The following is a 16,587-nucleotide window of genomic DNA, read 5'->3' as shown; positions in this document are numbered from 1 at the left end:
AACGAGGTTCTGCATAAACCATTTCACCTTCCAATTTACACCTCCCAGGGTTACGTTTTTGCTTGACTATTAAACTTACAAAAGTTGCAGTTACTGCATCTAAAGTTACCCCTGGGTGTACTTCTTCCCAACCAGGTTTGGTGCAATGTGGTGAAGCGACTTCTAACTAAATGGTTCCTGATAGTTTGGCTCCTTCTGAAGGACATGACCCGGTGTGATTTTGTGACTTCTGCTAACACCCGTTCCATAAGTCTCCCTCTTAGTTCCAAGACCTGCTGTTTGAAGCCGACTTTTGTACTACTCAACCTTTTTATTCGTAGAATTTGACCGCATGGTAAACTCTCCTTAGTGTGCTCTAGGTGAAAGCTGTCACATCATAATGAATTTGTGGTGGTTGGTTTTCTGAAGGCGGAAGTGACCAGGCCGTACTCTTGTGCCCTCACCTCCACGTCCAGAAATTCTACTCTCCAAAGACAGAAGTGAACCGCGTGTTCATATCATTGGATTTATTCAGATATTTAACAAATTCCATGAACTGCTGCTCCGTGCCATCAGAGACCATAAAAACGTCATCCAAAAATCTCAAAAAGGTTTTAATGTGTTTGACGGAAGCTTTGCTCAGTGTGAAAACAAACCTGCTTTCAAAAACTGCAAGAAAAATATTAGCCAAGGTGCAAGCCACCAGGGTGCTCATAGCTGCACCGTTTTTTGGGACATACCACTTATTGTCACAGAAGCATTATGGGTAAGTATGAAGCGGAGACCCTCACATATGAAATCAGTATAATTAGCTTCTTTTTGTGCATTCTCTAGTGCTGTGTGATTCTCTCCACCCCCAGGTCGTGTGGTATCCGACTACACAGGCTTTTGACATCAATCAACTAATCAGCGAATCTGTATCCATCTTTCCAGTAAATATCTTGTATGGCCCCAAGATGATCTTGATTTTTTTTCGGGCATTATGACCAAATTGATGCCCTCTTATATAAAACTGTATTGGCTGCATAGTGTTTTAAATGTTTTAATGGAGAATTAGCATGTCATGATCAAGAGCAGGGCACCACTCAAAACTCGTAGGCCATACCAACATGTATTGTTTTTACTGAGACTTCAGAAAGGATTCATCTTTTAATCGGAAATTCCACAAAGATTGGCCCCCATTTACTGAGACCAGTGCAGTGTGTACTATGTGCAGTGTCCTGTGTAGTGTGCAGGGGGCGCCCGATTCAGGATTTCTGGTGCACGTTCTTCATAAATCTGGCGCACCCTGCACTGCTCCGACAGAGGGCACCACTTTTTTTTACTAGGTATTGAGACTATTGGATAATAAAGCAACCGTGAGTTCAAACGTAATGTTATACTGTATGCCCCTGGCTAGCTGCCCCCAGGGAACCTTAAATTATGTGACACACACCCCCATCTTTATTGCTGTATCTCTGCCTGCACTGATGTGTATGGAGAGGCAGCATATCCAGGAAGGACCTGCTGTGACCAACATCCAGGGCTAACCAACCAGCCACTCACTGACATTAACCACCCACCAACTCTGTTGGGCCCTGCTGGTTTGATGCACCTGTAGAGCTCAGACATTTGGAGGAGAGAACTGCCTGTAGAGCTCAGAGGCATGAGGAGAAAGTGTCCTTTATTGTTCAGAGACAAGAGGAGAGGAGAACTGCCTGTGGCTCAGAGACATGAGGAGAAGAGAACTGCCTGTGGCTCAGAGACATGAGGAGAAGAGAACTGCCTGTGGCTCAGAGACATGAGGAGAAGAGAACTGCCTGTGGCTCAGAGACATGAGGAGAGGAGAACTGCCTGTGGCTCAGAGACATGAGGAGAAGAGAACTGCCTGTGGCTCAGAGACATGAGGAGAAGAGAACTGCCTGTGGCTCAGAGACATGAGGAGAAGAGAACTGCCTGTGGCTCAGAGACATGAGGAGAAGAGAACTGCCTGTGGCTCAGAGACATGAGGAGAGGAGAACTGCCTGTGGCTCAGAGACATGAGGAGAAGAGAACTGCCTGTGGCTCAGAGACATGAGGAGAGGAGAACTGCCTGTGGCTCAGAGACATGAGGAGAAGAGAACTGCCTGTGGCTCAGAGACATGAGGAGAAGAGAACTGCCTGTGGCTCAGAGACATGAGGAGAAGAGAACTGCCTGTGGCTCAGAGACATGAGGAGAAGAGAACTGCCTGTGGCTCAGAGACATGAGGAGAAGAGAACTGCCTGTGGCTCAGAGACATGAGGAGAAGAGAACTGCCTGTGGCTCAGAGACATGAGGACACGGCTCAGCCAGGACACAAGTTTCAGGGTTCAGGGTTCCTCGGATACAGGCTCAGAGTGAATTCAAGAAACAGAATGTAATCTTAGAAAATACACAGTTTGGATCTCAGGCAGTGAAAAGATGTAAAAGCTAGTGCACAAAGAAAACCTATCCTCAATTCACTGGTAACAGCCATTTTCCGTCTTGTTTTCTACCCGTATGAGGATCACTTCATGCCTTGTCCACGCACATACTTACTGTTAACAGCACACCATGTGGTCAGGACTTCAGAATATACTTGGGTCTAAGTCGAGTTTTTCAGCACAATTTTTGTGCAGAAAAAGCCCCACTCGGCTTATACTTGAGTATATAAAAATAATAAACTTATATACTTACCCTCCAATGCTCCCCGCAGCACCTCTTCTCCTCTCGGCTCCTCGTGGTTCCTTCCTGCCTGCACTCCTAGGAAGAACCACGAAGAACCCGGAGAAGAAGAGGAGCTAACTTTGTACTCCTCTGAAATTGTGCCTCCAGCTCCTCCTCATATTAAAGCCCCCTCATACTGTGCCCTCAGCAGCTCCTCCTCACATCTTGGCCAGAACATTTGCCTTCTAATATTGTGTCTGCTCACATATCCACTCATATTGTGCCCCCCCCCCCAGAAGCTCCTCCTCTTCTTTTGCCCTTGCTGTAAAATAATTAATACATATACTCACCTTTCCCCTATAGCAGCTCCTCTCTTCTCTCCTTCTGCTGTGTGTAACTCTAAAGGCATCATCACACTGCACCTGTCAGCTCTCTGCATTATCACTGCAATCAGCTCAGTCATTGTCAGGATGATTGTCAGGTGATGTCCCGGAACAGACCTCCTGCCAGACAGGAAAGTGGGGCAGAACCCGAAAACCAGGACTATCTCACTTGATCCGGGACTGTTGAGAGGTATGTACACATTATTCTCCCCAGTGCTTTCTTTTAATACCTTAATGACGTGACATACTAGTGCTGCATTATACAGCAAACACCCACTACAAAAACTGATGAGTGGTGTTAACCTGTTAAAAGCCATTGGTGGCATTTAAAACCTGAGTGGTATTTAAACCCTTTACAACCTGTAAAGTACCGATCTGTCTCCATGACAGCCTGGAGTCTGTACTAAAGTAGATATCACCCCTTTCTCCTGGAACTGATATGAAATAACTAAAAAAAGTAACAAAAATGTAAGGTATTGCAGTGTCCCAAAAGTCCCGCTCTATCAACTGCTGACATCACAGTTGTGGGTCGGACGGGCTGTGTGCACAGAACTGTCGCGGGCCTGCAGTCGGTGGGCTGCCCATGGAGCTGTCGCAGAGCTGGAGCCGGCACCCGCCCACATGAAGATAGAAGTAGCTGCCCAAGGCGTCAGAATGGTGAGTACAGGCAGTTCTTAAGTTGAATCTGTATGTAAGTCGGAACTGTATATTTTATCATTGTAACCCCAGCCAAATTGTTTTTGGTCTTTGTGACAATTGGATTTTAAAAATGTTGAATTTTTATAAGAATCAGGATTATCAATAAAGCTTCATTACAGACACCTGTGATCACTGTTATAGCTGATTATTGTAGCCTAAGGGTGCTGTCACACGTCGCGTTTACTGCATGCGTTTAAAAACTCATTGCTACAGCTGAAGGGATATTTCCCTAATTAAACAGCTGTTAACGCTTGCGTTTACAAAACGCATGCGTTAACATCGCGGTTAACGCATGTGTTAACAATGCGTTAACAACCGCATGCGTTAACCGCGATGTTAACGCATGCGTTAACAATGCGTTAACGCTTGCGTTTTGTAAACGCAAGCGTTAACAGCTGTTTAATTAGGGAAATACCCCTTCAGCTGTAGCAATGCGTTTTTAAACGCATGCAGTAAACGCGACGTGTGACCGCACCCTAAGGCTAAAGAACAGTAAATTACCAATTACCAGAGGTCCGTTTGTAACTAGGGGTCGTATGTAAGTCAGGTGTTCTTAAGTAGGGGACCGCCTGTAGTCAGTTTATTTTTTTTAATATATACCCGAGTTTAAGCCGAGTGGGGAATTTTCAGCACAAAAACTGTGCTAAAAAAACTCAACTTATACCTGAGTATATACTGTAACTAAAAAGTGATCAAAATCTTGTACAGTCTAAGATCATGTCCTGCTAAAAATGACACCTCACACAGATCCATTCAACGCATTATTAAAAAAATTATTGGCAACAGAATAGGACAAAAAAAACTTTTATATTCCAAAAGTTTAAATTAAAATTAATTAAAATTTGGTATCCCTCTGATCCTATCGAGATTAAAGTGGAGGTGGTGTCATTTAGAGCCCACAGTGGAAGCCCAAAAACAGAGCCCACAAGAGCAAGCTGGTGCAAAGGCATTTTTTAAAAAAAAATTTCAATACATTTGAAAAGTTTTTCTTGCTACTCAGTACAAAAAACAAGCCCTCACAAAGCTTTATACATAAAACTAACTAAAAAATGAAAATTTTAATGGAGGAGAACAAAAAAATTAAAACGCAAAACAGAAAAGGCGTTCAGGGCAATGCAGTGGATGACTGGGAAAAAAGTTACTCCATATTAGAGGTTTTGTCTTTATGGCTCTCACTGTGTGGTCCAAATGACAACATCCAGGAAATTCTATTTTGTGACTTTATTGTTCTGTTCTCAAACCTTCAAAAAAATATTAGCAAATAAACACATTTCTTCCAATCACTATGACACCCATAACCTGTAAGATCTTATAATAACTTTTTACCAAAATTTTTATGTGTGGCAAACGATGAAAATTTGGACATTGAAGGGGTTTCCCAATGAAAGAAAGTTTGATTCACCATAAAAAATACTGTTTTGGGTGGACAACCCACTATTACTTATGGGACCTCCTCATTTGGGGCGTGTCATTTGTAATCTCCGCCCTCTCTGGTGATTGACGAGCTCCATGACATAGATATGGGTTCTCCACCTTCAAGACAATTGTAATCGAACCACTGAACCCATAAACCCAACTGAACCATAGAGAAGCCCCCGAAAATATTCATTTTACAATAATATTAGATAAAAATTTCTCATTTGTGGTGATTTTCTCAGATTTATCCGAGATCGGATTTTGGCGCATCGGCGCCGGCTTGCACGCAACAGAAGTCGGGGGTGTGGCCGACGGATTCGGACAAACCACGAAAGATCAAGCACTCACATGCACCAGGAAGAAGCAGGTGAACTCCGGCGGACCTCGGCGCAGCAGCAACACATGCAGGAACTTGGACGCACGATGTAAGTGAATCACACCGGACCCGAATCCTCATCGGACAACGCAACGCAGGATCGCGACGGAACCGGGTAAGTAAATCTGCCCATTATGTCCTTCTGCTGTGGTCCCATGAGATCAGGTGTAAGAACATCTACTACCAGGATGAAGGACTGTAAACCAAGCACACTGAGGTGCCCCCTCTGGCAGAATTTGCTCTTCTATCAGCTTCTTATGCCCTGTTAAAGGCTTTCAAAATTATGCAAATGAGCCTCAGGCTACTAAGGGCTTTGCGCCAGTTTTCTGTCAGACTTTGCACTTTCTTTCTAGTGTAAGGTCCTTGCACATGTATTTAAGAAGTGTCAGCGCCACATTTGTGTCACACGCGACCGTTTTGTGGCACGGCTTTGTATACACACTGGTCACACGATAAAGGTCCCCTGTTTCCCCTGTATTTAGGATCTGGAGTGCTGCCTATTCACTTTGGATGTTCTTTACACTGTCTCATCAATTCTCAAAGGAAAACTGTTCTCTAAGTTACACACATGTCCCAGTATAGCACTGACCTTTTACATGTCTTCTCATTGTCCAGGAGAACAACCTCATCTTCAATGGTTTCCATAGGCACTGGAGGTAAGTCATAAAAAATTGTACTATGAGTTTGTTAGATGTTACTTTCAGTTTCCCATTAGGTTACATTCCTCAGATATAAACCAAACATATTTAACCTAACTTGTTCCACTCACTTTTAAAAGTTAATAAAAGTTACCCAACTCCCTGCCAGCAAGCTGCATCCAGTCACAGGGGCCTGGTGTCCCTGGTGTTAACATCATCATCATCATTATCTGCTCCCTGAGAGCTGACAGATTTGGTTTGAACATGGGGTCAGCTAGAGGCTGCATGAGTGAGAAAGAGTAATAAACATGACCCAAAAAATAATGTTTTGCGTGGACATCACCTCCTCTACTTCCATCCCCGTGACCGCCGTTCCAGTCATGACCTCCAGTTAAAGAGAGGAGAGGAGATAATGATGCCGATTACAGCCTTGTAACAAACAGCCCATGACTTGATGCTGGCAGGTAGCCAGGTATAATTTTAAAAACTTTAAAATGTGATTGGAAGTAGTAATGTTAGTAATAAAAGCAGATTGGGAATTATTATTATTAAAATGTCTATGGGATGCTGTCATTCCCGAAAATGTGTGATAACAGTTCCCTTTACTTTACTTCTACAGCAATACGTTTTTATTCTCCAACAAACTCCGGGAACCCAACGCCGGCCTTACCTAAGGGAAATGCAGGTCAAAAGAATCCCTTGAGAAATGCCTGCTGGGAGATCTGATTTTGTCTAGAACTGAATTGCTGACCCTTAAGTTGTGAAAATATATTTCTTCCTTACCTCTTACGCTTTGTGGTCTTCCATGGAGAAGATAATGTATCTTGTTTTCATACATGTGCACAACAAGGATGAAAATGGAGATGAAGAGGATGAGGTCCACCACGAGGACAATCACGAATGGTTTGAGGTAGGAGCCATCTATACAAAATGAAAGATTATGAAATTAGATCTTATATGTGATCCGTGATCATCTATGTCAGGATGATACAACACAGGAGGCTTACTGGAGATTTTGAAGGTCCAAACGCCACTTTTTGAAACCAATGTTCTTCCTGGGTGGATCTCCTTTTTGACCCCACATTGGTAGGACCCCTCATGATCAGGCTGTGCAGACTTTATGTGCAGAACTTTTCCGCCTTCCCTGAACTCGTATGTAGATGTGTCCTGTTTCAGGTTTCGATCGTTGTGTATCCAGAAGAAGTTGGATCCATTACCTTGAGTCAATGAGCAAGTTAATGTGATGCTGTCGTCAGGCATCAATATAATGTCTTTGTTTGGTGAGAGGAAGAATCCGCCTGCCCATTCTGTAACAGAGAAATTTTCTATAGTGAGATCTAAAAAATAGTCTGTTAGGATGGGATCTATGAATATTTATCTAGAAGTGTCTCTCACCTCTGACCCTGATCTTCAGCTCATCACTCATACCAGATGACAGGTGATTGCTGACGTTACATCGATAGACCCCGGAGTGCTCCTGCTGAAGGGCTCCTATGAAGAGCACTCTGCCATGTTCTCGGAGATTGTATGATTCACAGTTCTTGTCTATCTCCTTGCCATTGTGCAACCATGTAAATGAAAGAGATGTCCCTTCACGTATAGAACAGGTGAAAGTTATATTACTTCCAATCCACATATCGGGATCCTGCTGGACAGTGCTGATTTTTGCATCAAGCACTTTTTCTGTATAAAAAAAATTGGAAGAGTTGAAAATTTGATTGTCAAGAACCGGTCCAACATTGTGTAACCAGACTTAGTGGAAACTATCAAACTGGATAAGTGGTGGCGAACTAAAGTCCCTGCTGGATTGGGACGTGGCTACAACAGATAAACAGGTAAGAGTGAACCCACTATTAGGAACCTTCTACGTGAAAGGGAAAACCGACCTCGAATGCAGCTACCAGATAGTGGACCGAACAGGAAGCAGGAAGTCAGAGACAGATCAGTGTTCACACAAGTACAAATACGTCAAGGCAATAACCAAACACGAGTCTGACTCCAAAAATAGAAGTTTCACACCAGGGAAGAGACAAGAAACAGAGGAAAAAGCAACCGATAATAGATGGACAAGCACAGTCAGACACATCTGAATAAAATCTAAGATGGTGGCGAGGCACAGAATGATATAGCAAAAGAATGGTCGAATAAATGTAGCTGACATCAGATACTCAAAATAGCAAGCAGAACAATTACACTAGAAAAATACAAAGTGAAAAGACTGTAATAACCAACAAACTCTGATGAAACTTCGCAGGAAATAAAGGGAGTAATGGACGCTGCCCCCAGCAGCTGACTTGTTCAGCCATCCATCACTCAAGCCACAGCTGCAAACAAAATTAACTCAAACTCAGACCTAGCTTTCCCCAAGGAAAAGACCCTGAAAGGGAGCTGTCATTCGAATGCTTTCCTGAGTATGTTTTTCAAGAAAAGAAGCATGAAACCAAATGCCATTGAGAGCAATTCAGCGAGATTTGACATTGATTTTGTTGTGTAAATTAATCATCTACAGCAAGGAGCTCTCCCCCACTGTTCTCTCTGAATTAAGAATTTTGGAGCCCCAGATTCAAGCCCATCGTGGGCAGGGCATCTCCCTGTAATGTCCACCATTTTTCACCTCTCTATCCGTTACTACCCCCATTTTTTATTTTAAAATCCGGGTCCCCATTGACATCAATTGAGTTGGTGTTCAGATGAACCAACTGAATCTGAATTTAGACAAACCTGCTCATCTCAAATCGGGAGTGCATTGATGTCAAACATGTTTAAAAATTTTTTTTTAAATAAGTTCAACAGAAAAGGGATAATTGGAAAATGTATTATTTTCCTTATTGTACTTGTAGACTTCCTAGGGTACTTGAAGCATAGGGGCTCTGATCGCTCCTTCCATATACTGAATGGATTTTGCTCATAATCTTTTACAGTATGCCATCATGGATGGATCATGGGAACTGTGGGCAGACTAACTTCATCTCTCCTTCAGGGCAGATAAAGGAGGAGGTTAGTCTCCACCCACTTTACTGCTGCGGAAGAAGATTTTTGACAAGTAGCTTCAGTACAGAAAGTGCCATAACTATGGAAAGAAAAGGGCAATGCAGCACAATATTGGTGTCTTCCTGTTTGTTTTAAAGGAAACCTACCACTTGTAGTGGCAGGTTTCCGATGGAAATACCGGGCACCAGCTCAGGGTGAGCTGGTGCCGGAGCTTATTTTAGTTAGTGTTTTAAACCGCGGTATCGCGGTTTAAAACACTTTTTAAACGTTATAGCCGGCGCAGGCAGGTACGCGCTCGGCGCTTACCGTGCACGCGGCTCTCATTCACTTCCTATGTAGCCGCGTGCACGGTAAGCGCCGAGCGGTATTGCCATCGGAAACCTGCCACTACAAGTGGTAGGTTTCCTTTAAAGGGTTCATCCCAATGTAATGATGCTACATGTGGACATTGATGTGTAGGGAGCAGGGTGTTCATATATAATTGAGGTCTTACCTTCTACGAGGACATGCACGATGCTGCTGGTTTTGACTTCTGTCTTGAAGTGATCCGATACCTCACACCAGTATTCTCCAGTATCAGACTGCTGAGCGGAAGCAATGTGGAAACTGCTGTTCTCCGAATAATGCTGGCCATTTTTAATTATATAAGCCAAAAAAATTCCCCCTTCCATGTGTGGATTGATTGAATAGTCACAGTTTACATTAATTGGTTTTCCTTGCTCAATGATGGTGCTCTCCATGATTAGAACAGGAGTAGAAAAAATCTCTAAAATCAAGGATCCAACAAGAATTAAACAAATAAAATATTATATGTAACAATACACAGATCACACATAATCTCATAGGAGATAATTCTTCCAGGAGGTGGCCACCACTAGGGGGAGCTATGGAGCTTAACAATATGTTATAACATTCTAGGTGAGCTGTAAAACTTTCAGCTCTCCCCTTTTGGCTGCTGAGGGGATTATAGTTGGTTTACAAAAATGTTTTTTATTTTTATAACCTTTAATTTTTTTTATTAAACCATATACTGACCTCATTCTCTATAGGAAAAGAATGTTGTTGGAAAGAAATCCTTTGGGTCTAATCATGGTGCAATATTTATGGTAAGATTAAGTTCTAGATTTGCCCCTATTTATATTTTACCATAAGGACCCAAATCAGAAGAGGTCCTTTACCTATCATTAATTGTACAATAACTATGGGGATTGGTAATAAGCCCAAAGCTTCCCGTCCATCACTGGTGAGACTCTTCTCTGATCACACAGCCAAATTCATCAGAACGCCAAGCTTTGTGGTGACTAAATATTGGGAGTACAGAGTAGCTTATTGATGCACCCCCCCCCCCCCAACTATTGCCACACACGTCCGGGTTGTCCTCTCCCTGGTCAGATCCCTGAAGATGGACAAAACTCATCAACCTGGTCAATGTCCCCTCTAGTTACCTTCCACAATGACTTCTAGCTGCTCGCTGTTTCTCATGCCTTTAGGTAAGTAGTTGACGTAACATGTATAATTCCCAGAATCCTTTACTGCAGCTTTTGTGATCTGATACGTAGAACTTGTACCATAATCCTGGACTTGGTTTCCATCCTTGAAAAAAGCAAATTCTAGGTTTCTTCTATCATGGAGAAGATTAAAGCCAGGGTCTACCTCAACATTGCAGGAGAGGGTAAGAGGAAAGTGCGTTATTGCTGGAGGCTTTAACATTTTTATTTCCACATGTTGAAAGGGATCTAGAAAAGAAAAAATAACAACGGTAAAATCGAATTGTATGGTGTGTGGGAGACGCATGTCCGCCAAGTCCAAATCTAAGTTATAGGATTCTGCATGGTGTCCTGTGACCTACGTCTCATCAGAATGTGGGGAACCCGGACAATAAGGAGGGTTCCTCATGGGATTAGGGGCAGGTATATGGTGAACTGTATGAGATAATTTGGCGGGAAGAATTTTCCCGCTCTTTGTTGTTGCCACCTGGGCTGAAGTCTGCCCGGTGGCAACAAGTACTTGATTTGTTGATGTCAAAGGCCAATGGGTCGCTGTCTTTACTTCTGTATCTTGGTGGCAGGGATTCATTGGCTATTAGTAAGCAGGTCACGTGTCCGGGGTTTTCTTTATATATTGACAATCTAGTGGTAAGGCGCACTTTTTCAGTATTGAACCCCGGACATCGCACCGTGTTGCCCGTCCGCCCTCCCTTATGATTGTATTGTAATATTTCTTGTCTTCTTGTGCCGGCCTTTGTTTTATGTACCGGGGAAAATTCGCTGTTAAGTTGACTTCAGTTTGGCTTATGGCGAATCTGATGTTTGTAAATAAAGTTATGGTGAATAAAGTTTTATCTAAGTTGGTTTTGCAAGTTTATGTAAGGTAGTAAATAAAGGCCGTGGCCAAGGTATTTTCCACCAACAAGTGTCAGTGTCATTGTATTGTATTGTCACCTTATAAATCCCATTAGTTTAGCAGAAGTTTCCTGATTTTGGAGAAGAATTGTTGGGTGGGATGGATGGACAATGCTCGTGAGAGGTAGGAGATTAGATCGGTCAAACCAAGAAATGTAAGGTATGAGCTATTATTTTTTTTAAATCAATCCCAGAGGCTGGGTCAGGGATGTGTTGGGAAATATTTATTGCTAAAGGTGGTCCATGGGAAGTGTGAGACAATGGCCCACATATACTAATAGTAAGGGACACTACACTATGCCTTACTATCGCGCCCAAAGTGCATAAACTGTGTGCACCAGCTTGCATAGCTACAATTTTAGTTGCACCATGTTGTGGTCTCTTATATCTCCCCTCATATTGTGGACCCTCATCTTCCCCCATATTGTGGCCTCTTAGCTCCCCTTCATATTGTGACCTCTAATGTCTACCTCTTGTTGCATATAGACACTAACACTGCACTATAGGATGATATGTATACACAGTTGCAGTTATAGGCACTAGCACCTCACTATAGGATGATATTTGCACACAGATGTGGTTATAGGCACTAGCACCTTACTATAGGATGATATATACACATACAGATGCAGTTATAGGCACTAGCACCTCACTATAGGATGATATGTATACACACAGATGCAGTTATAGGCACTAGCACCTTACTATAGGATGATATATACACATACAGATGCAGTTATAGGCACAAACACCTTACTATAGGATGATATGCACACACAGATGCAGTTATAGGCACTAGCACATCACTATAGGATGATATGTATACACACAGATGCAGTTATAGGCACTAGCACCTTACTATAGGATGATATATACACATACAGATGCAGTTATAGGCACAAGCACCTCACTATAGGATGATATGCACACAGATGCAGTTATAGGCACTAGCACCTCACTATAGGATGATATGCACACACAGATGCAGTTAAAGGCACTAGCACATCACTATAGGATGATATGTATAGACAGATGCAGTTATAGGCACTAGCACCTCACTATAGGATGATATGCACACACAGATGCAGTTATAGGCACTAGCACATCACTATAGGATGATATGCACACACAGATGCAGTTATAGGCACTAGCACATCACTATAGGATGATATGCACACACAGATGCAGTTATAGGCACTAGCACCTCACTATAGGATAATATGTATACACAGATGCAGTTATAGGCACTAGCACCTCACTATAGGATGATATGCACACACAGATGCAGTTATAGGCACTAGCACATCACTATAGGATGATATGTATACACAGATGCAGTTACAGACACTAGCACCTCACTATAGGATGATATATACACATACAGATGCAGTTATAGGCACTAGCACCTCACTATAGGATGATATGCACACACAGATGCAGTTATAGGCACTAGCACATCACTATAGGATGATATGTATAGACAGATGCAGTTACAGACACTAGCACCTCACTATAGGGTGATATGTACACACAGATGCAGTTATAGGCACTAGCACATCACTATACGATGATATGTACATACAGATACAGTCATGGCTGCCATGGGATGGCTGTGACTAGTAGTCACCTCTGGCTTAGGGTAATATGACCCCATGTTTGTCACTTCCAGCTCAGACTGCACCAGGTGTCCATTAAAAGTGGCCGCAGAGACCCCAGCGCAGTCGTAGATTCTTTGTCCACATGTAGATATCCTAGGGGAGGCCCATTTTCTGTACACCCCATCTGATGCCCCCTCACCATTGTAAATCAGGGGAACAAACAAGTCATATTAATTGATGAAATATAAATACAAACATACAATATTTACCTGTGGGGTAGATAAAAATTTCTGCCATATACGATGGATCGCTTAAACTATTAACGGGTAAAATTTTCCTGCATTTATATGTTGATTTCATTTGAGGCTTCGCTGTCAGCTGCAGCGTGGAGACCTGGCTGCGGTATCTTATGAGATTTTGGTTATCATAAAATTCCGTCAGTAATAACGGCAGACCTTGGCGCATGTGACAGTCGAGGAGCAGGTTGTCACCGAAATATATATATGGAGGACTCTGCAGAATGAGGTCACCTGAAAAACACACGGCATAGATCAGACGGATACGGCCACCTCTCAGCAATCTAGTCTAGAGGTAAGTGTCTCCGACATGAGACAATGTAACAAGTGTAAAGCTTCTAGAAGGCGCCGGAGGCTCGCGAGGCTATCCAACTAAACTATGGAAAAATATTCAACACGTTCCATAGGATAAAGTATCTGTAAGTCTGCTGTAAAGAAATAGACAAGGATGAAAAAGACCTAAAAAATATCCAACTTTTACTTACCGTATATACTCGAGTATAAGCGGACCCAAATATAAGCCAAGGCCCCTAATTTTACCACAAAAACATGGGAAAACCTAATTGAGTATAAGCCAATTGCATTGGTCACAGCCTTGCCAGTATAGAGCTTGCCGGACCCTGCCCCATAGTATATAGCCAGCACCTGCCCCCCAGTATATAGCCTGCCCCTGCCCCAGAGATTGGAAAAGAAATGGTTAATGGCTTAGAATTGCTGGATTGCCCCCCACTGTCCACAGACCTCAACCCAATCAAACATTTGTGGGAGCAAAACAGTAATAATTAAAGTTAAATTACAAGCATCTGCTAACATAGATTTGTGCTAAATAATTAAGTATGAGACATCCAAGATGGTTGTCTATAACATGATGGTTCAAAGAAGGGGATGTGGAGATATGGAAACGTTCAAAACATTGTACCCTTTTGCTTGTCACTTTACATAATCTGCATAAATGACTAAAATAAAATCTAGTAAAATTGTAACAGGTTCTACACTAGATTTACAGAATAACAGCAGCTACACTTAGTGAGAACAATGTATAAACACTAATAGCCTCTCTTCAAGTTCTTTATATAAAACGTCCTACAAAAGTTCTTATTACAGAAATCATTTTAATAATGCAAAAATAATTCATGGGAACACCGGGGAGGGGGGGGGGGGGCTGGGATTTATTTTATTTCTGGTCTTCTTTTGGTGTTGTTTAGGCGCATCCTAGTAGAGACTTATTAAGTTTTATAGATAAAATACCCAGATGTGCAGTGCAGACAAAGAAAAAGCTTTTCGAAAGTTTAGTTACAGTTACAACTTATAGTGAACCTGTTACCAGCAATGTGATTTGTAGCTGGTTCCTTTAGCCTGTGTGCTGCTGATTTGAAAAATGCCTTTGTCATCATTCTGAATCATTTCACTAGTTTAATATAGTTTGATTTACATCACCTGGCTCCTTGCCAGCAGTGTGTGGTGAGTCCTGTGGTGGTGGGCAATCCAGCCTGTTTGCATTTGTCTCCCCATGCATTCTTCCTCTTCTCCACACCATCCCCCTCCCTCTCCTGCCTACTAAAGCACTAAAGAATTATTTGCTAAAAAAGAAGAGGGGAAAAAAGTGCTCATAAGGCACCAAGTTTTTTCTTGAGTATGTTTTGTGCTCCAATGAGTTGGTGCCGTTCACCTTTTTGAGTTATGCTCTGTGCAGAACTACTTTTATAGCCAAATCAGACAAAGTATTGATCAATGTTGGTCTACTCTGCGGCCCAGAAATCCCATTTGGGTCTATCACATTCAATCTTCACGTTATCAACAAGGGTTGTATCGGAGAATCTGGAGCTCTCTGTTGCCGCATGATGAATCCACATCTAAATAATTATTCAAAGGTGGACTGATCGTGCGGCAACAGAGAGATCCAGTATCTCCGATACAACCTGTGTTTGCAACGTGAAGATTGGAGGAGGAGAGAAGGCACACAGGCTGCAGCTGCTCCTCCCCAGGCACTCACCATGCCCTGCTGGCAGGGAGCCAGGTAATGTGACAAAATATTTATCCCACTGCACTTTTGAGTTTGACACCTCGTTTATACAGTATCATGATGTAAGAAAATTCTTAGACTCTTGTACATGACTTATTCTCTATGACTTACCATTAGAGACGTCCAGCCTGAGGGGCTCACTCATATGAGTATTAGTGGAGCGGCACTGGTAATACCCGCTGTCACTGACACCCGCGTCCTGAATAGTAAAGCTCTGACGAGTTCTGTCCATCCGGATTCCGTCCTTGTACCAGAAATACTCTTGTTTGTCTCTGAGTTTAGGATCCACGTTACACGTCAGGGTCATGTTTTCTGTCGTCAAGATCTTTACAAAATTGGGAGTAAAAGACACCACGGCCAGACCTGATGGAAGAGAAATTCCAGAGATGTAGGGACTGCTGGGAATGCAATGTTTGGGGGCAGGGGAGAGTTCAGGGTTGTTACAGTACTTGGACCATGTGTCACAGCGGCCGTGAGAGCAGTTCTGTAGAGAAGTTCTCTGGGCTGAGAACCTTATCCAGGTGGATGCTCGGTGGAAAGCTGGGAGATTGATAGTGAGTAACCTTTCTGTTTGAATATGTGATGGAACAGAAAGAGAAATTTTGAGGAGAGCTTCTTCATCGCAATTTTTTTCTTTGGATATTGATGTGACTTGTCAGGGCTGGGGAAGCTTGCACCCACTCGTTTCCTTTACCAGTCCTGCTCCAAATGACTTTTCTATTTGTATGTATTGAAAAACACCGACATTGGGGATTATTTACTAAAGGTCCACGGATCGCATCTCCTTCAGACTTTCCGACTTTTCCATGCAACAGAAATCGGGGGCGGGTAGTTGGAAGATCCGACTGATTTGGACTGAGCGCGGGATTTAAGATTAAAATTGTGTTGCAACCAATGCACTTACATGCACCGGGAAGAAGAAGGTGAACTCCGGGGGCCTGAGCGGGGAAGCGACACATGCAGGATATCGGGCGCACGATCATAGTGACTCCCCGCACAGCGCATTATACACGGACAATGCACTTACATGCACCAGGAAGAAGAAGGTGAACTCCGGGGACCTGAGCGGGGAAGCGACACATGCAGGATATCGGGCGCAGGATCTTAGTGAATGGTGGCACAGTGCATTGTCACTGGACAAT

At 42.9% G+C, this 16,587-nt stretch overlaps 1 protein-coding gene across 1 annotated transcript in view; it reads right to left on the bottom strand.

The window, feature by feature from the left end:
• Positions 1-460: 460 nt before the first annotated feature.
• LOC140069974 (Fc receptor-like protein 5) overlaps positions 461-16,587 on the bottom strand; it is a 45,779-nt gene continuing 29,652 nt past the window's right edge. Inside the window, exons 10-18 of the mRNA XM_072116302.1 lie at positions 15,557-15,808; positions 13,396-13,656; positions 10,572-10,862; positions 9,620-9,892; positions 7,531-7,818; positions 7,143-7,442; positions 6,919-7,056; positions 6,087-6,147; positions 461-635 (exon numbers count right to left, since the gene is read on the bottom strand). Coding sequence (XP_071972403.1) covers positions 461-635; positions 6,087-6,147; positions 6,919-7,056; positions 7,143-7,442; positions 7,531-7,818; positions 9,620-9,892; positions 10,572-10,862; positions 13,396-13,656; positions 15,557-15,808 — 2,039 coding nt within the window. The remainder of the gene's footprint in view (positions 636-6,086; positions 6,148-6,918; positions 7,057-7,142; positions 7,443-7,530; positions 7,819-9,619; positions 9,893-10,571; positions 10,863-13,395; positions 13,657-15,556; positions 15,809-16,587) is intronic.

Source organism: Engystomops pustulosus, chromosome 7 (genome assembly GCF_040894005.1).
Source record: "Engystomops pustulosus chromosome 7, aEngPut4.maternal, whole genome shotgun sequence".
Lineage (NCBI taxonomy): Eukaryota > Metazoa > Chordata > Amphibia > Anura > Leptodactylidae > Engystomops > Engystomops pustulosus.
Note: the sequence above shows the minus strand (reverse complement) of the source record. Positions and strands in the feature narration are given on the sequence as shown.